Source organism: Thamnophis elegans, chromosome 15, assembly GCF_009769535.1.
Source record: "Thamnophis elegans isolate rThaEle1 chromosome 15, rThaEle1.pri, whole genome shotgun sequence".
Classification (NCBI taxonomy): Eukaryota; Metazoa; Chordata; class Lepidosauria; order Squamata; family Colubridae; genus Thamnophis; species Thamnophis elegans.
The window spans coordinates 17,114,460-17,133,602 of NC_045555.1; the positions used below are offsets into that span (position 1 = coordinate 17,114,460).

Consider the following 19,143-nt stretch of genomic DNA (forward strand, 5'->3'; position numbering starts at 1 on the left):
AAATACAGCAATTTAAAATGAAGCATTTTGTCACACTATAAAGATCAACCTGACTTGTGAATGCATAAATATTTCTTTCCTCTGCCCTTAAGATAGTCATCTTTTTAATGTCAGGCCAAACACCTGGAAGGAAGCTATGTCTGTGTGTCTTTTTAAATTATTTGTAAGACATTTTTAATGTCTTTTTTTTTTAATTGCCCAAAATATTTTGGCATTTTGTATTTTAACTTCCTTTGAATAAACTAAAAAATTCAGAAAAAAAACCCCATCAAGCCTAAGAAGTCAGAAGTTAAAGGAGGTAAAAAATGAAACATCAGATTCACAGTGTTTGCACACTTGCAATGTGAGAGCTTAGTCAAGAAATTTTTAAAGAAGCAGTTATGTTCTACATGTTCGTTACTGTTCTCTAATGCAGGGAGTCCATTTAGTGATTGTTTGAAGTTATACAGCATTGAAAAAAATGACTTATGACCAACAACTGTTGCAGTGTCTTCCATACACATTATCAACTGTTATTCTGTTATTCCTCATATTTTGTGTGTTGGTGTGTAGTACTTTGTGCGTTGGTGTATAGCAATGATGGCAAACCTATGGCACGTGTGCAACATGTGGCATGCAGAGCTCTCTCTGCGGGCACGCCAGCCATTGCCCCAGCCCAGCTCCACTGTGCATGCGCGCACTCCTCCCATTGGTCAGCTGATTTTCGGTTCTCTGCTGCGCATGTGCGGAGGGGGGCATGCACGGGGGCCATTTTGGGGTTCGTGTGTGGGCACACCCCCCCCGCACCCTATTTTGGGCCTGGAAGGCCTCCCACACCAACTTTGAAGCTAAAGCTGGGTATGCGGGCACCGCACAAGCCCCCCCCCCACGCCCTGTTTTGGGCCTGGAAAACTGCCTGCACCAACCTGGAAGCTAAAAATGGGCGGGCGGGGGAGCGCATATGCAGCGGACATGCATGCATGTGCAGAGGGTCAGGGGCATGTGTGGGGGTGGGGTGCATGCATGGGGGACACTCGCATTGCATTTTTGGGGTTTGTGTGTGCGCTTTGGCCACTTGGCACCAAAAAAGTTAGCCATCACTGGTGTATAGGATTATTGTAGTTGAAGTCCAGTGCGCATGATAGGAAAGTTTCTTAATTCCTCCATCACTCCATCTCTTTCTTCTCCATCACCTCCGTTCTGCATTTGGTAATTGAATTCTGGTATCTGATGAGATGGGCCACAAAGCTTTTGATTACAACATTTGTTAGTTTTTTAAAATCCCTTGAAGTGCCTCTGTGCGTCAGTTGCAAAAGAATTGGCCTCTTCTATGTATTGTTGGTATTTAACACCAGATAAATTATCTCAGATGTTTGAAGGGGCGTCAAATGAATGTTGGAAGTGTAAAAGTAAATAAAGCGGGGACTTTTTTTTTTTTTTTTATTAAATGTTTTATTCATTTTCATTTTCAATTTTGTACATTCACTTATATACTGGATATTTGCAATAATAATAATATAATAGTAAGAAAAGAAAAACCCCAACCTAAACACAACTCATAAACCCAACCTATCGCTTTCATACACCCCTTCTTCTCCCCCTCCAACTTTCCTTTCTCCCTCCAACGATCACCCCTCCTACTTCACTTTCCCCTCCTATCTTCCTTTCTCGCCTTCCTCACCCTCCTTCCCCTCTCATCCTCCTTACATTCCCCTCTTCCTCCCTCCTTACTTCTCCCTCTTCCTTTCCTCTACTTCTCACTATGGTGCATTTCTCTATTCCTTAATCTATTCAGTTACGCTAAAAAGAAAAAAGAAAGGAAAAAAGCAAAAAGAAAAAAAAAGAGAAAAATAAAAAGAAAATATAAGAATCAACAGTATACAAGTGTATTCTTCTTATTCTATATATTGAAACTATATCTCCACCCGCCCACCCACCCCCAATGAACCCCCCTCCCTAACCCCCTCCGACTTCCCAGGTCCCACACCCGGCACAGTTCAGTACCATTCACCTTCAAAATATCTTATTAACAATAATAATGAAAATAAAATAAAAAGAACACTCCGAAAAAGAAAAAAAGAAAAAAAAAACGAAAAAGTAAATAAAAAAAATTTTTAAAAATCTTTTGCATTATGCTCAGCCTCCCATCATTCTTAAAATTTAAACAGTGTGAATCATTCCATTTATATTTTGTCCTCGTCCCTTACTTCTTTGATATTTACCCCCATCTTCCTGTAGACTCTCCAGATAGCCTTTCTTAACCTTATATTCAAATATTAGTTTATACAAAAATCAATTTATCTTCAAATACAGAGCAGTCTAATCATACTTTCGCTACTCATCTTCCTACCCTTCGTTTCACGTCTCCATTCCTCCCAAGCCCAAATTGCATAAGATTAGGATCTCGCTCTTCACTTTAAAATCCTGAGCTTTTTATGTTATACTTCAAGCATGTAAATCCGTAAAATGTGTGCCCAAAATCCATACCAGTTCATTCAATCCCAAGATCCCTTCATCAATATCCCGCTCCACCTTCCTTTCTGCCCCACTCCTCCCAACTCCATTCATCCCAAACCGCAATTCAAATAAATCTTAGTCCCCGCTTTCCTCACAGAAAACACTTCATGCGCAGTTTGGATTGAGATTCAAATAAGTCTTGTAAAAGTCCCGTATAATATCTGTCTAGAATAAGCAATGCTTCTTTCCATTCCTCATCAGTACACAGCTTTACCATTTCATACCAAACAGAAATCCTAAAGTTTTAATCAGTCCAAAAGCTTAGAAAGTATTTTAAAGACATCGCTGGATCTATATTCTTTACTCTTCTGCCCTTTCGGAAAGAGAAGGCTACCCTCTCCCTTATAACCACGTGTCCCGCTGCTTTGAGAATATGACTGAATCCTCAGTTTCCGCTCTTCTGCCTCTCCAGTAGGGGGAGAACAACTCCCTCCTTCTTGTAACCAAGTGACTTGCTGCTTGTCTTTCCTTCACCTTGTCCTTCCGCGTTTCCGAGTGAGTCAAGAAGCCCCGCCTTCAGAGTTTTATAATAAAAGTCCCGAGCTTCCGAAACAGAATTAATACGAAATCTTTGATTTTCAAATGTAACTGTGATTCCAACTGGAGCTTCCCATTTATACTGTATTTGACGATTTCTAAGTTCTTGGGTTAAAAAAGTATAGCCTCTCCTTGCTTGCAGCATCTGGAGCGGGATTTCTTTAAAGACAAACAAATCATGGCCATCGATTCGGAGCCTGTTATTGTAAAACTTTTGAGTGATCGCATTTCTGGATTCTCTTGTGAAAAAGTATATAATTATGTCTCTTGGAAGCTGTCGTTGCTCTGCTACACGCGAATTCTGGCGATAGATTTTTCGAATATTCCAATCAAAATTGAGTCCCGGACCTCCCACCGCTTGGCTGAAAGCTTCTACAAACGTCTGTTTCAAGTTCTCTCCTTTCTTTTCGGGCAGTCCTCTGACTCTTATTGCAGACGCCTTTCTGTTATAATTTATCATTGTAAGTTATGTTTGAGTATCTCTAATCTCTTGTTGTAATGCTTGGATATTAGAAGTCAAATTAAAATTAGCCCCCTCCAACGTTTCCAGTTTAGTCTCCATTTCTTCGATATAATCTGTCAAAGTAGACGTAACTTCAAACATATCCGCCTTTATTTGGGCAATTTTAGTCTGTATTTTATCGCATAAATCCAGCACAAATTCTTTAATTTCTTGTTTAAGGTCATTAATTATTTGAAAGAAAAGCTCCTGTGTCAAGGAATCTCCAGTAGGTGGTGTAGGAGACAAAGGCAGCGATTTACTAACAAGTTCTTTAAGCACATGCGGGGGGGATTTTTTTGCCTGCTTAGACCTGGGAGGCATTATAGATAAAAGCTGAGAATAAACAGATAAACAGTGTCTTCAGCTGGTCAGTTCTCAATAAATTATTTGTAGATTTTGCTTGTTAATGAGTAGCAGTCTCCGGGGAGATAAAGCCGATTAATTACGTCATCAATCACCAACATAGTAAAAACGCCATTTTGTATCCCAATTGCACAGAGAAGTTTCAAAGGAAAAACAAGGCTGGTGTTTAGATAGTTATAAAAAAAAAAACATCACAGGAGTGAGACCCGCTCGTGTTAGCTTAAGTTGCTTTAAACAATTTATCATTGTCCTGAGTGGGGGGGTCGCCTGTCTAGGGCTGCAAAAAGGCAGCTGCGAGGAACTGGCTGGAGATAAGAGCTCAGTTACGCTGGATCTCTTCTCCGTTCGCAGCCCAAAAAAAAAAGAAAGGGGGCTGTGAACTACGAATAAATCCTAGCACCTGAGCTTCTGCCTGCCCCTTTCTGCCAGGAAGGGGTGATATCTATTGATCTTAATTAGATATACAGACCAGAACTCTGAGAGGGGCTCCGTTGAGCTCCTTGGCGACAGGCTCCTCCCACAGGAAGTCAAAGCGGGGACTTTTGAATCATCTATAGTGGACATGTGATAAAGCAAAAAAAGTTTCTGGAGTATGATTCATATTTTAATACAGAAAATTTTGAAAATGGAGATAATAATGAAACCAGAACTTTTCCTTTTGGGCCTAATGGAAAAATAACAGGAGAAAAAATGTGGAACTTTATTATTATAATATATGTTGACAGGAGCAAGATTATTATTGTATGCACAAAAATGGAAAGACACTTTAATTCCTACTATGGACAAATGGTTGCAGAGGTTGATGGAGTTGGCTGAAATGGAAAAATGATCCACTTTGATGAAAGAAAAGAACATACCGTATTTTTCACAGTATAAAACACACCTTTATCCCACAAAAAGAGGGTGAAAATCTGGGTGCATCTTATACATTGAATTTATGACCTCTCGAAACCCTGTCCTCTTTGCAAAATGGACATGAAGAGGGTTTGGGAGGCCTGCAAAATACTCCTGGGGGCTGGGGAGGGCAAAAATGAGCTAAAATGGGCTGTTTTGCTCATTTTTGCCACACCCCCAGCCCCCAGGAGCACTCTACAAGCCTCTCAAAGCCTATGCATGCCCTGTGTTTTATGAAAAATGGGCCCATTTTTGTGAAAAATGGGTCCTTTTCTGCTCATTTTTGCCCCCCCAGCCCCTAGGAGCACTTTGCAGGCCTCTCAAACTCTCTGCATGCCCCATTTTTCACCAAAAATAAGGCGTGCAGAGGGTTTGGGAGGCCTGCAGAGTGCAAAAACTTTTTTAAAAATTTACCTCTTCAAAATCTTAGTGTGTCTTATACTCCAGTGCATCTTATGCACTGAAAAATATGATGAATACTTTTGTTTCCACATGGAGACCACTTCTGAACTTCTTGCCTGATGTGGAAAAGAATGAAATTCTGATTTGGGGTTTTACCATGTAGATTGATAGATCTTTATAGAAAAAGGCTTGATACTTCATATTATTATGAAAAAGCAAAAGGTTGTGATTTGACGCCTTATTTTACTGTAACAGAGAGACTTGGAAATCAATGCTTCTCCCCCCCCCCTTTATCTTTCCTCACTTCTCCTCCCCCCACACTGCTTTTCTATTTACTTTTGTATTTTGTGTTTTATAGTACTTTATCTATATATATTAAAATGGCACTGTGTGTGTGTTTTGTGTGTGTGTGTGTGTGTGTGTGTGTGTGTGTGTGTTCCAGCATAACTTTGGAACTCCTTGAGCAATTTCAACCCAATTTGGTATACAGATGGCTTACTATTCTCTGGAAACAAATACTGTGAGGGTAAGATACCCCCTCGGTGTGTGTGTGTTCTGTTAAGATACAGTCTGTTGTGCCTTAAAACAGCTTCTACCGTACTGTCATAAAATGACTTCTACTGTACAGCACAGTGGAGTTGCCATGGTAATAGCTTCACAGTACTCCATAAGGGGGCTCCCTCTGATAAGGGGGAAAATCCAACATTAGAAATTACGTTTGGTCCAGACATATTCAACAAGGCTTTAATTATTTTTGAGGACTTCTGAGGGCACAGGAAAAACATTTGTAACTAAATGTCGCCGAAATCAGGGCTTTTCCTATCTAATACAGGATTAGGATAAATAAATACCCAGGCAACGCTGGGTTATCAGCTAGCAACTCAATAAAAATGTTAAATGCAACAGAATTGACCACTTCTGTAGAAATGTTATTACCATCGGAACATGAGTTAATATGGGGAGGATTCTACCAAGAGGAGTCTGGATTTTTGTAACGGTTCTTTTATCAACATATTAAACTTGTTTTGTTTTTTTTCTTTCTGGTTGTCAAATATAACAATTTGCAGTCAATGCTATTAATTGGTAACAGTGTAAATCCATGCATTTTTTTTGTAGGAATTATGTAATAATTGTTAGCAGTCCAGAGTAAAGGTCTTGACACTCTAACTATGGCAGCCCAAGTTTTTAGAGACTCGCAGAGAGAAGTGGGCAACATTTTGAGCTGTCCGTACAGCAAAACTGTACAATTAATTTCGCAGATGTCAGTGCAGAGAACCCAAAGAGTATTATGGGAAGGAAGTCTGGTCTTTCTATTCCATCTTGATCTGGATTTAGAAGTTTATCGTAGAAGCAATTCCATCTCGAGTCCTATCCTGTGGAGGAGAGTTAGGACATTCAGTCGAAGGTTGTTATTACCTGTCAACAGAGCTGGTATTCTGCCAGTTTGGGCCTGTTCACCCGAACCGGTAGCGGAAATTGTGGATGCCCCATGCCCGTTCACCCTCCCAGGCTCTATGCCATTCCATTTAGGCACTTTTTTTAGTCAAAGCGCATGCGCAGAAGGCTGAGCACATGCACGGACGGGGCATGTGCGCTGACATTTGTGAACCGGTAGGGAAGGTGAGTGAATACCATCCCTGCCTGTCAAAGTTCTCAAGACCAATTTGATTAAGGATCCAGGTTCTCAAGACCAATTTGATTAAGGATCAAGATCATGTGAACAATTAATATTGTTTTACACTATACTGGTAAGACTGCACTTGGAATGCTGCATCCAGTTTTGGTCATGCTACAAAGATGTTGAGACTTTAGAAAGAGTGCCGAGAAGAGCAAACAATGATGATTAGTGGGCTGAGGGCTAAAAGATATGATGAATAGTTGTGGGAACTAAGCATGTCTAGTCTAATGAAAGGAATAATCGGGTGACATGATAGTAGTCACAGAGGGGTTGTCGCAGAAAAGAGGGGATCGATCTCTTCTCCAAAGTATCTAAGGCAGAGCAAGAGTGGAAGCTTAATAAAGAGAGATCAAACCTAGAAATAAGAAGAAAGTTTCTAACTCTGAAAACAATCAGTGGAACAGCTTATCACTGGATGTTGTCAAGAACAGACTGGACAATCATTTGCCCAGAATGGTATATGGCAGTGATGGCTAAACATTTCGGCACCGAGTGCTGAAACTGGAGCACCAGAATTCAGAAGAGAGCAGCTGGGTGGTAGGCATGTGCGTGGCAGCCAGATGTTCTTTCGGGTTCTGTCGTGCACATGCACACTGGCCAGCTGCTCTCCTTTGGGTTGTGCACACTGGCCAGTGTGCATGCATGCACACCGGACCAGCTGGCCGACATGCATGCATGCGATGGAACCAGGAAGAGCAGCTGGCAACAGTACATGTGCCCACAGAGAGGGCTGTGTGTACCACCTCTGGCACGTGTGCCATAGATTCACCATCATGGGTATATGGCCTCCTGTATGAGCAGAGGATTTGGACTAGAAGACCTCCAAGGTCCCTTCCATCTCCCTGTTATTCCATATTCTGGAACATATTTTATTAGTTCCTAAAGCAACTGTGGCGCTTTCCCCAACTCTTTTTGAAATAACCAACATCTGAAAGCCAATACCGCAGTTGATATTTCTCTAGCATCTTTTTATTATTATTTGGGGGGCCCCAGCTGTAGAAGTTATGAAACTTTTTGACATTCTAAAATTCTTGCATTTAAAAGTCTTTTTCAATTGGTAATGAAGAATTTGCTGGATTTTTTTTCCTTTCCAGATTTTATTTAGCAAGTTAAAAAAAATGCCTCTTGTCAGAATGAGTTTTGACAGGCCAGTTATAATTTTTTTAAAAAAATCTGTTGCCCAAGAAGGCGCTTGTAGATGAGTAAAGTAGAAAATATGTCAGCGTTGCCATTTTCCCCTATTCTAGTCTAGCCACAAAATTATATGCAATTCATTACATTTAGATTTTTAGGATATTAGGCATTGCCTTTATGTGCTTTCCATCTGTCTGGTTGCTTTGTAGTTCTAACCAAATATTTTTTCCTCCCCCAGATTTAATATTAGGCTTTTCCTGCATTTTGCTGACTCAGATCCTGGATTTCCAAGAAGAAGAAAGGAGAAGGACAAATGTTGGATGAAAATACCATGCTGAAATACTAACTTCTGTTTTTTGGCTTCTCTGCGTCCTTCATGGAGGAGCTCAAACCTACTCCAGGGCCAGTAAGAACGGGTTTCTTCTTAATTTTTTCATATATGTTGATCGATAAACTTAAGGGTCTCGTGGTGGAAAACGGAAAGCAGGTGACTTTGTTGTAACAACAAGCTTTCCCTACTGGTGCAAAACGGCACTTATTTAAACGAGAGGCGCGTCAGCCAGTTGGATGCAGGCAACAGCTGGCAGGAATGGGAAGGCAGCTTCATTTGGGGATTTAAGCTCGGCTTGGAGATGAAGAAGAGGGCTGTTGAAATGTGGCTATAACAGCCGAGTGGATTCACCTCTAAAATGATGGCTCCTTTCAGATGGCAAGGAACGACCTGCAAAGATCAGCTTTGTGATTCGGAATAGGACCACAGCACTCCAAGGATGCCCAGGAGAGGATTCATATTTCAAGCCAGAACGCGATGGCTTTTGGTCGGGTTAGCTTTGCTGCTGAGTCTATTACTGATCATGTATCTCCTGGAGTGCGCCCCACCAACCGAAAACAACCGATCGCTTCCTGGCCTCAGCGGGGATCATTTCGGTAAGGAGCATTACCAGGCCCTTCTTCAAGAACAGGAAGAACACTACCAAGACAGGGCCGCCAGCCTGAAGCGTCAGATCGCCCAACTGAAGCTGGAACTTCAAGAGGTGAGTGAGAAATTGAAGCTCTTGCAGGATAAGAAAAACCCCAAAGTCCAGAGCATGGGCTCGCCGGGCATCAAGGAACAAACGTCCAACGACCTCTTAGAATACTTGCATTCCCAAATAGACAAAGCCGAAGTGAGCATCGGCGCCAAGCTGCCCAGCGAATACGCCGTGATCCCTTTTGAGAGTTTTACCTCCATGAAGGTGTACCAGTTGGAGATGGGACTCACCCGTCACCCGGAGGAGAAGCCTGTCCGGAAAGATAAGCGGGATGAGTTGGTGGAAGTGATTGAGGCGGGCCTGGAGGTGATCAATAATCCTGACGAAGAAGGACAAGAGGAAGACGACGGAATTGGGGAGCGGCAGCTTTACAGCGAAAGTGATTTTGTAGAAGGTATGTTTCCACCTGGTTCCTTCTGACCCAGCTCCCCAAACACAGTAAACGCTCTGTAGTTGAAGCAATGACTCCTTTATTAGCAGCGCCAGCAGCCCCGGCAAAAAGTTTCTCTCTCAACGCAGGCTGATAAGTCCATCTGGCAGGAAGAGGAATAGTTATCTGCCACATCTATTCATCTCCTCCCCCTGCCTTTTATCCCAGAGCTAGGGTAGGGCTTCAATAGCAGCGGTGGGTCTTCCAACCCAAGGACCGTCCCATAGATTTCCACCTCTCCCCTCTCCTCTGCCTTCTACACATCCACACATCAGGCACTGGACCCAGCTGTTCCACTTCTTCCTCATCAGCCACTTCCAGACCTGGGGCTGTTGATTCTCCATCTGAGGGCTGATGGATGGCCCAGGCTCTGTCTCTATCTCTCTCTCTCTGACAGCCCCATTTCCTCTTGCCCCTTGGAGCTTGCAGGTTGCCTTGATGCTGATCCTGACTCCCGTGCCTCCTCCTCCTCTGATTCGGCTGCTAGAGGGGCCAGTGGCCGACAGGCCACAACACAAGCCTTGGAAATCAGAGTTTGCAGGAAGGCACTCTGCCCCGATCACGTACAGGTAGTCCTCGACTTACGGCTACAATCGGGCCCCAAATTTCCATTGCTAAGTGAGACCGTGGTTAAGTGAGTTTTGTTCCCCATGTTATGATCGATCTTGCCACAGTTGTTAAGTGACTCACGGAAGTTGTTAAGTGAATCTGGCTTCACTGTTGACTTTGTTTATCAGAAGGTCCAAAAAGGATCAACGTGACACCCACCCACACACCCAGGGACCCTGCCACCAACATAAATATGAATAGAATAGAATAGAATAGAATTCTTTATTGGCCAAGTGTGATTGGACACACAAGAAATTTGTCTTTGGTGCCTATGCTCTCAGTGTACATAAAAGAAAAGATACATTCGTCACGAATCATAAGGTACAACACTTAATGATAGTCATATCAAATAAGCAATCAGGAAACACTGAATATGAATATAAATTGTAAGGATACAAGCAACAAAGTTACAGTCCTGCAGTCATAAGTGGGAGGAGATGGGTGATAGGAACGTTGAGAAGACTAATAGTAATAGTAATGCAGCCGTAGTGAATAGTTTGACAATGGTGAGGGAATTATTTGTTTAGCAGAGTGATGGCGTTTGGGGAAAAACTGTCCTTGTGTCTAGTTGTCTTGGTGTGCAGAGCTCTATAGCGTCATTTTGAGGGTAGGAATTGAAACAATTTATGTCCAAGATGTGAGGGGTCTGTAGATACTTTCACAGCCCTTGTTCTGACTCGTGGCAGTATACAGGTCCTCAATGGAAGGCAGGTTGGTAGTAATTGTTTTTTCTGCCAGTTGCCAAGCTGGCACTTGACCACAGGGATGTTAAGTCACTTTTTTTCAGTACCATTGTAACTTTGAACGGTTACTAAATGAACAGTTATAAGTCAAGGACTTGCCTGTATGACAGATTATAAAACAAAAGACAGAGCTGTATACTTGCTTACAAAGAGTTTGATTATGATCGGATGCTAAAAATGTTTAAACAGGTGTTGGGGGGGTCACACTGAGAAATATGATAATATATACTGTACAGCAGGTGTATTCATAAGCTTTTGTGTTGAGAATAGGCCAATTAAAGAGTCTGTTCAGCTTTATTGTGTCCAGATTCTAACATACGTGATATTGGCAGAATTAACGACAGCTTGATGATGGATACTGTTTTCAGCCCATCCTTAATCCTGAAAATCTCAGCTATCTTAAAGTCTAAGCCAGCTTCAGATACGGTTATTTTTAGGGCTTTCCTTCCCAATAATTCAAGTCATCACTTATAATCTTTCTCCATCTTGGAGAGTTGAAGGAGTTATTGAGGACTATATATAACCATCTCCCGCAAAGCACAAGATTGGGTAGCAATGTTTTTTAAAGTTGTTTTTTTTTAAAAAATATATATTAAAAATATAGGACAGTGACGGCTAACCTTTTTGTTGTGGCATGCTAAAAGAGTGTGCATTATGCAATGCCTGTGCAACACCCCTGCACACCAGGAAGGCTGTGTGCGCATGCTTGGGGGCGGGGTGAGCACAGGGGAATGTGGCGTTTCCCCCCACGTGGCTCATTTTTGGTCCAAGGAGGCTCCAGGAATGCCTACTAGGCCCAAAACAGGGCATGGGGGAGTCACACGTGCATGCACGTTCCCCCCGCGTTCCCCCCCACCCCCATGTGCATGTGCGCATGACTCCCCCACACCCCATTTTGGGCCTAGTAGGTCTTCCTGAAGCTTCCTTGGACTACAAATGGACCACGTGGGGGGGGGATGACACATCCCCCTGTGCTCGCCCCCCTCCAAGCATGCATGCACAGCCTTCCTGCCTCCCCGCCAATCCGCAACAGAGACCCCGAAATCAGCTGGTTGGTAGGAGACACACGCGGTGGAGCTGAACTAGGGCGACAGCTTGGGTGCCTGCAGAGAGAGCTCTGCGTGTCCCCCGTGGTACGTGTGTCATAGGTTCACCATCACGGCCAGAGGACATTAAGGACCACCTGAAAAAAGTAACAATACTCCAGTTTCACACTTCTTCTTTGGGGAGGGGAGGGTGGATTTCTCAGCTTAATTCATCATTGATGTCCATCAGCATCACAGCACTGATGATGTGACCTAGTTTGGTAATGAAACGCCTGCAAGAAACCAACCAAGCTCAGAGAGCACCGAGGACTCCACATTTCAACCCCGAGCTACAGAGATTCTCTTCCATCTTCTTCTTCTTGTTGTTGTTGTTGGCCATCTAATGTTTTCTAAACTAGAAGTCTACACCTTCACAGGTTGTGACTTACCTGCCACACATGATTGCCCACCATAACTCTATCTAAGATTGGAATGCCAAATGAACGATCAAATAGTAAGTAGGTCTCAACACATGGCTCATGGGTTATGTTTTACAGTTTCTGCCAGCAAGTCCATTAACTATTATTTAATGACAAATCTTGCTCAGTGTTTGCTATCTATTCTAGGAATCTTAAACTAGGTGTACTTAGAGCTTCAGGTCTTAAATATTTCTTGCTGATGACATATTAATGAAACACAGAGTTTGCTTTGGCAAAACACACCAGTCTTCATTCTCTGAATCTGCTGCTTCTCTTCCTCCAGTTCCTTAGCTGGTTTCCCAGACAGTGATTCATGTTAATAGTCAGTGAATTCTAATGCTTTTAATGTTTTTGAGTTGCCCGAGACCCATGAATAAATTGGATTTTCTTAGCTTGTTGTGGTGTTTTGAAGCTAATATAGGAAATGCATGGAAAGAGAAGACAACTATTCAAGACCAATACATAAGAGAGATGGGAAACAGCTTAACCAGTTGGTTTTTCTGGTTTCTAAGAAGCTTATAAGTGGTAATCCCAAGGTGATTTTTTTTCCCCAAGAAGACAAAACAGAATAGAGCTGGAAGGGACATTGGAGGTCTTCTAGTCCAGCCTCCTGCTCAAGTAGGAGATCCTATACCATTTCAGACAAGTGGCTGTCCAGTCTCTTCTTAAAAACTTCCAGTGTTGGAGCACCCACACCTTCCGGTTGCAAGCTGTTCCATTGGTTAATTGTACTCACTGTTAGGAAGTTTCTCCTTAGTTCCAGGTTGCTTCCCTCTTTGATTATTTTCCATCCATTGCTTCTTATCCTGCCTCCAGGTGCATTGGAGAATAATTTGACCCCCTCCTCTTTCTGGCAGTCCCTCAAATATTGGAAGACTTCTATCATGTCCCCGTCCTCTCCCCAGTAGTCCTTCTTTTCTCTAGATGAGCCAAACCCAAATCCTGCAACTGTTCTTCATATGTTTTAGTCTCCAGGTCTTTAATCATCTTAGTTGCTTCTTCTTTGCACTTTTTCCAAAGTCTTTGTTTTTTTCAAGAAACAAAGAAGCTTCTCGGATGAGAAGTGAAACATTTTTAAAGATGAAAAAACGCCCCCAAGAAAGTCCAGCTGCCTTTTGGGGAAAAAAAAATCACCTTTGGGACAACCACGACCTGGATGATTGAGAATCCCCATAGACCTCTGAGTGCAGTGATGGCTAACCTTTTTGTCATCACATATCTAAAGTGTGCACACATACGTGTGACAGTGCGTGTGTGCACCCACACACATAATGCAATTCGCACGTGCCTCCCCCCTGCTGCCCCGCACATGCACCCTGCCCCTCTTCTCCCATTTTTGGCTTCCAGGTTGGTGCAGGAGGCTTTCCAGGCCCAAAACGAAGTGCGGGAGGGAGCACATGCCCCACCGTGCCTCATTTTGGGCCTGGAAGGCCTCCTGCAGCAGCCTGGAAGCCAAAACATGAAGCAGGGCTGCGCAAGGTCGCAAAATGCAATACGAGTGCCCCGCACATGCGCCCCATCCCCCATGCATGCACACGTGCATCCCCCATATGACCCCTGCCCCTCACACATGCGTGGCAGAGACACGAAGACCAGCTGGCCGGTGGGAGGTGCGCACACATGTGCGGTGGAGCTGGGCTGGGGTGATGGTTGGCATGCTCTCAGAAAGCGCTCTGCGTGCCACCTGTAGCACGTGTGACATAGTTTCACAATCATGGTCTTAGTGATAGCTACACTTGATCACTAGATCTTCAGACAGCAGAACTGAGAAATTCTCTTCTGGGTCCCATTTGAATTCCAAAACACACCCATAAAACCTGATTTTATTGGCTCACTAAAAATGTTTATGGTGGAGATTGCATTGGGATGTTTCCAAGATGTGAGATCAGTTCCCCCGTAGCTCCCTGGTAATAAATAAATACCTGCAGTTGTTTAAAATGCTGGTTGAGATTCATACTCCACTCTGAATACCTCCCCTCAGAATTACAACATTTTCATGCATGAGTTGCACTCCTGAATACCCATGAAATATATGTCTGTTGCGTTCTGACTTTGTCTTCCTAGCGTAATTTCCTATTGCAAAAAGCCTTAAACTGAAAACTAGCCGAAGCCAGATGTTTGCAGACTCTGGAGTTTATCGGTATTGTTGAATCATTCCGCAATCCTTGTGGGGAAAGCTGTTCAGGCAGTAAATTTTTGGAGCTTACTGCTTCCTTTTGTAAACCCCAACCTTCCTTCCTTTGTCGGTTTTTTTAGTTTGGTGAAGAAACGGGCCCCCCTTTAAAACCATTTTGGTCAGCTTGTTTGAGATGGTTTGTGGGTCAACGGGTACTTCTCTCTTCTCCTTTTTAGATTTCAACAGGATGAATTGTTTGGCATTTTGTAATTAAGTTGAAGCACTACTGACTTATTTCAGGGAAAACAGGAAATTCCCTGTTCCTGGTTACAGTTAGCTACAAGGTTAGATGTTCCCCACAAAGTAACTATTTTTGACCAATCTGCTGTGTATTTTAATGCCAATGCCAACGATTTAAACTTTAGGAGCAGCGTGGTGGTGTTGTTGTTAGTCGCGAAGTCATGTCCGACCCATCACGATCCCATGAACAATGTTCCTCTAGGCCAGCCATGGTGAACCTTTTTTGGCTCGCGTGCCATAAGTGGGGGGGAGCGCAGGGGAGGTCGTGTGTGGGCGTGCCGCACCCATAATGCAATGCGCAACCCCCCAGTGCGCATGCACACACTACAGGCGCTCCCCCCATTTTTTGCATGCTTTTTTCGCCTTCCCCAGGCTCCAGAGTCTTTATAGGAGCCTGGGGAGGGCGAATACAGCCTCCCCTGCCCTCCCGGACGCCCTCCGGAAGCTTCAGGGACCTTCAGGAGGCTTCTCTGAAGCCTCTGGAGCAGTCAAAACGACCCTCCGAGCAAAGCGGAAGTCACTTCCGGTTTGCTTGGAGGGTCGTTTTGAGCGCTCCGAAGGCTTCAGGGACCTTCAGGAGTCAAAACGACCCTCTGAGTAAACCGGAAGTCTTGTTCCTGAACTTCCGGTTTGCCCATAGGGCCGTTTTTTTGCGCTCCAGAGGCTTCAGGGAAGCTCATGAAGCCTCGGGAGGGGGGTTCTTTTCACCCTCCCCAGCCTCCTATAAAGCCTCTGGAGCCTGGGGAGGGTGAAAAATGGCTTTGAAAAAGGGTGAACTTAGCTGGCCAGCACACGTATGCACGCTGGCCAGCTGACAGGGCAGCGCCTTGCGTGCCCTGACAAATGGCTCTGCGTGCCGCAGGTTTGCCATCACTGCTCTAGGCCTTCCTGTCCTCTAAATGGACCTCTGGAGTCCATTTAATCTCACGCCTACTGCTTCGGTGACTCCATCCAGCCACCTCATTCTCTGCCCTCCAACGTTCCCAGCACTAGGCTCTTCTCCAGTGAGTCCTTCCTTCTCATTAAGTGGCCAAAGTATTTGCGTTTCATCTTCAGGATCTGACCTTCTAAAAAGCAATAAGGGTTGCTCTCCTCTAGGACTGACCGCTTTGATCGCCTTGCAGTCCAAGGGACTCACAGGAATCTTTTCCAGTACCATAGGTTCAAAGGCCTCCTTTCTTTGGCACTCAGCCTTCCTTATGGTCCAACCTCCACAGCCATACATTGCAACTGGGAAAATTGCAAAGCCTTGACTATATGCACTTTTGTTGGCAGGGTGATGTCTCTGCTTTTTAGGATGCTTTCTAGATTTTCTATAACTTTCCTCCCCAGGAGCAAGCGTCTTTTAATTTCTTGGCTGCAGTCCCCATCTGTGGTGATCTTGGAGCCCAGGAAAATAAAATCTGTCATTACTTCCATGCTCTTCCCCTCTTCCCCATCTATTTGCCAGGAATTGAAAGGGCCGGATGCCATGATCTTTGTTTTCTTAATGTTTTCTTAAAGAACAGGGTGCATCATGCTCAAAAAATCCAATAACCCAAGCAAAGATTGGCTTCAGCTTTTCAACCCTTCCAAGGATTTGAGTTGCATTGACATCATTGCTGAAATGATTCTCTCAAGCTTTACGATAACATTTAATTGGAGGATATAAAACTCCTGCATTGCTAGTGGAGGTTGAATTTTAAATTCTGTCTGCTTGGACTACGGGCCCTGTCTGGGTGAGTAGCAGTACTGGGGAGATCAGAGACAGCCCATGTATCATTCAGAAGAATACAGCAAGGTTCAAGACCAATGAAAGTTTGGTCTTAATGGAATAGGATTCCAATTTTATTTATTCATTTGTATACCACCTTTATTATTTTTTTACAAATAACTCAAGGCAGCCAGTCCTTGAGATATCCAACACATCTTCCTCCTCCTGTTTTTCTCCCACAACAACCCTGTGAGATGGTTTGGACTGAGAGAGAGAGGGACTGGCCCAAAGTCTCCTAGCTGGCTTTCATGGCTAAGGTGAGACTAGAACTCACAGTCTCCTGGCTTCTAGTCAGGTGCTTTAACCACTAGAGTAAGCTACTGTTTCTTTCTTTCTTTCTTTCTTTCTTTCTTTCTTTCTTTCTTTCTTTCTTTCTTCGTTCCTTCTTTCCTTCCTTCGTGCTTCCCTTCTTTCTTCCTTCCTTTCTTCCTCCTTTCCTTCTTCCTTCCATTCATCCATTTTTCCTGTCTCCTTCTTACTTTCCTTCCACCTTTCCTTCCTCTTTCTTTCTTTCTTTCTTTCTTTCTTTCTTTCTTTCTTTCTTTCTTTCTTTCTTTCTCTCTCTCTCTCTCTCTTCCTCTCTCTTTCACTTCCTCCCTCCTCCCCTCCCTTCATTCCATGCTTTCTTCATTCCATTCATTTTCCTCTTTACCTTCTTACTTCCCTTCCTCTTTCTTTCTTTCTTTCTTTCTTTCTTTCTTTCTTTCTTTCCTTTCTTTCTTTCTTTCTTTCTTTTCTTTTCTTCCTTCCTCCCTCTCTCTCTCCCTCCCTCTCTCTCTTTCTCTCTCCCTCCCTCCTTCCCTCCCTTCCTTTCTCCCTCTCTCTCCCTCTTTCTGTCAATAACAAAAAAATCAATATGGATCCTCCAGTCACAAACCTCTCACTCCAAATACTCAGCAGTTCATAAATAGGGTCTTGTGGGAAAAGGATAATTTGGGAAACGTACTAGATTTGCTAAAGCACTAAAGCAGGAGTGAAATCCACTTATCTGTGCTACCGGTTCGATAGCAATGTGAGCATGCATGCGCTCCCTTTGCTCGCCATCTTCGCGCATTTGCAGGACCTTCGCATGCGCAGAGCACACCTGCAAAGATAAGCGAACAGCGAGAGGCGGGGGGAGTCTGCTGTGTGCCACGCGATTTAAATTAGCTAGAGATCAGGAAATCCTCCTTTCTACCTAATATAAATCATGCATCACAGCTGATCGTCGAAAAATCATTTTTTTTACTGTCGGTTTGGCCGAACTGGTCCGAACTGGTAGCATTTCACCCCAGCACTAAAGACATTAGAATGCCTCATTCCTCTTAAGAAATTAAATGATATTAGGGCTTTTGTGAACTTGGCCATGTCCCCAAAGCAGGGGTGAAATCCAGCAGATTCTGACCGGTGCTGGAGAACCAGTAGCGGAAATTTTGAGTAGTTTGAGTAGTTCCTTGGCTGGCCACAGAGTGCAGTGGGAGTGGAGATTTTGCAGTATCCTTCCCCTGCCAAGCCCACCAAGCCACACTCACAGAACCAATAGTAAAAAAAAAAATCGCCATTGCCCCAGATATTCATAACCCTTTGGAGAAAGAATGATTCTCTTCTTAAATTTGGGACTTTATCCTGTATCCTAACTAATGCTTTTGAGGGCTTACTAAACAGAGTAACACAAAAGGGGAAAAAAATGTTTGTTAAAGCTTGAAGGTTGCAAAGAAGGAACAGAAGAAGAGTTTGATAAGGAGTGGAATGACATGTCTTAGTACTGTTGCCAAAATTTATTTAATTTTCTGCTTACTCTACGTGCGAGATTAGAAACCTCATCATTCTGGTTCAAGGTGCCCAGTTGGCATTAAGTTTTACATGCCAGGATTAACATCAGATACACCCTGCAATGAGAATTATGCAGCCCCTTGCATCTCTCTCTCTCTCTCTCTCTCTCTCTCTCTCTCTCTCTCACTCCCTCCCTCTCTCTCTTCTCTCTCCCTCACTCCCTCCCTCTCTCTCTCTCCTCTCTCTCTCTCTCTCTCTCCCTCTCTCTCTCTCTCTCTCTCTCTCTCTCTGTTTGTCTGTGTGTTCCACTTATTAAACAATAAAACATCTGGAACAAAATCACGAGAAATCCCCACAAATCTATTGTTGTAATGAAGTTAAAGGAATTTTAAAAAAGAAACCTCAACTTTTGTTTCCCTTTGTGTGTTGAAGTTAAGTATCCATCTTCCCGCGTCTTGAGTATTGCTATTATTACTCGAATTTCATCCATTTTCAATAGTAATTGATATTGGTATGTGAAAAGTGGTGGCTCACGGATACGACACTGAGCTTGTTGATCAAAAAGGTCGGCAGTTTGGCAGTTCGAATCCCTAGCGCCACATAACGAAGTGAGCTCACGTTACAAGACCGAGTGGCTGTTGTGTTTTCCTCCCAACAATTTGGCCAACGTTCCACCACTCAGGCTGGGGGGTCAAAATTTATACCCCTCAGACAGGGTCCGCATCTTGGGAGTCGTCCTGGGCCCACAGCTGACTTTTGACCACCATTTGTCAGCTGTGACCAGGGGGGCATTTGCCCAGGTTCGCCTGGTACGCCAGTTGCGGCCCTACCTGAATCGGGAGGCCCTCACAACAGTCACTCGAGCCCTTGTGATCTCTAGGCTGGAATACTGCAATGTG

At 43.7% G+C, this 19,143-nt stretch overlaps 1 protein-coding gene across 2 annotated transcripts in view; it reads left to right on the plus strand.

Moving 5' to 3' along the window:
- The window catches only part of CSGALNACT2 (chondroitin sulfate N-acetylgalactosaminyltransferase 2), a 70,518-nt gene that overhangs the window by 28,664 nt on the left and 22,711 nt on the right, over window positions 1-19,143 (plus strand). For both annotated transcript variants that reach the window (XM_032232110.1, XM_032232111.1), the window contains exon 2: window positions 8,245-9,431. In XM_032232110.1, the coding sequence (XP_032088001.1) occupies window positions 8,777-9,431 (655 nt within the window). In that variant the 5' untranslated portion in view covers window positions 8,245-8,776. The remainder of the gene's footprint in view (window positions 1-8,244; window positions 9,432-19,143) is intronic.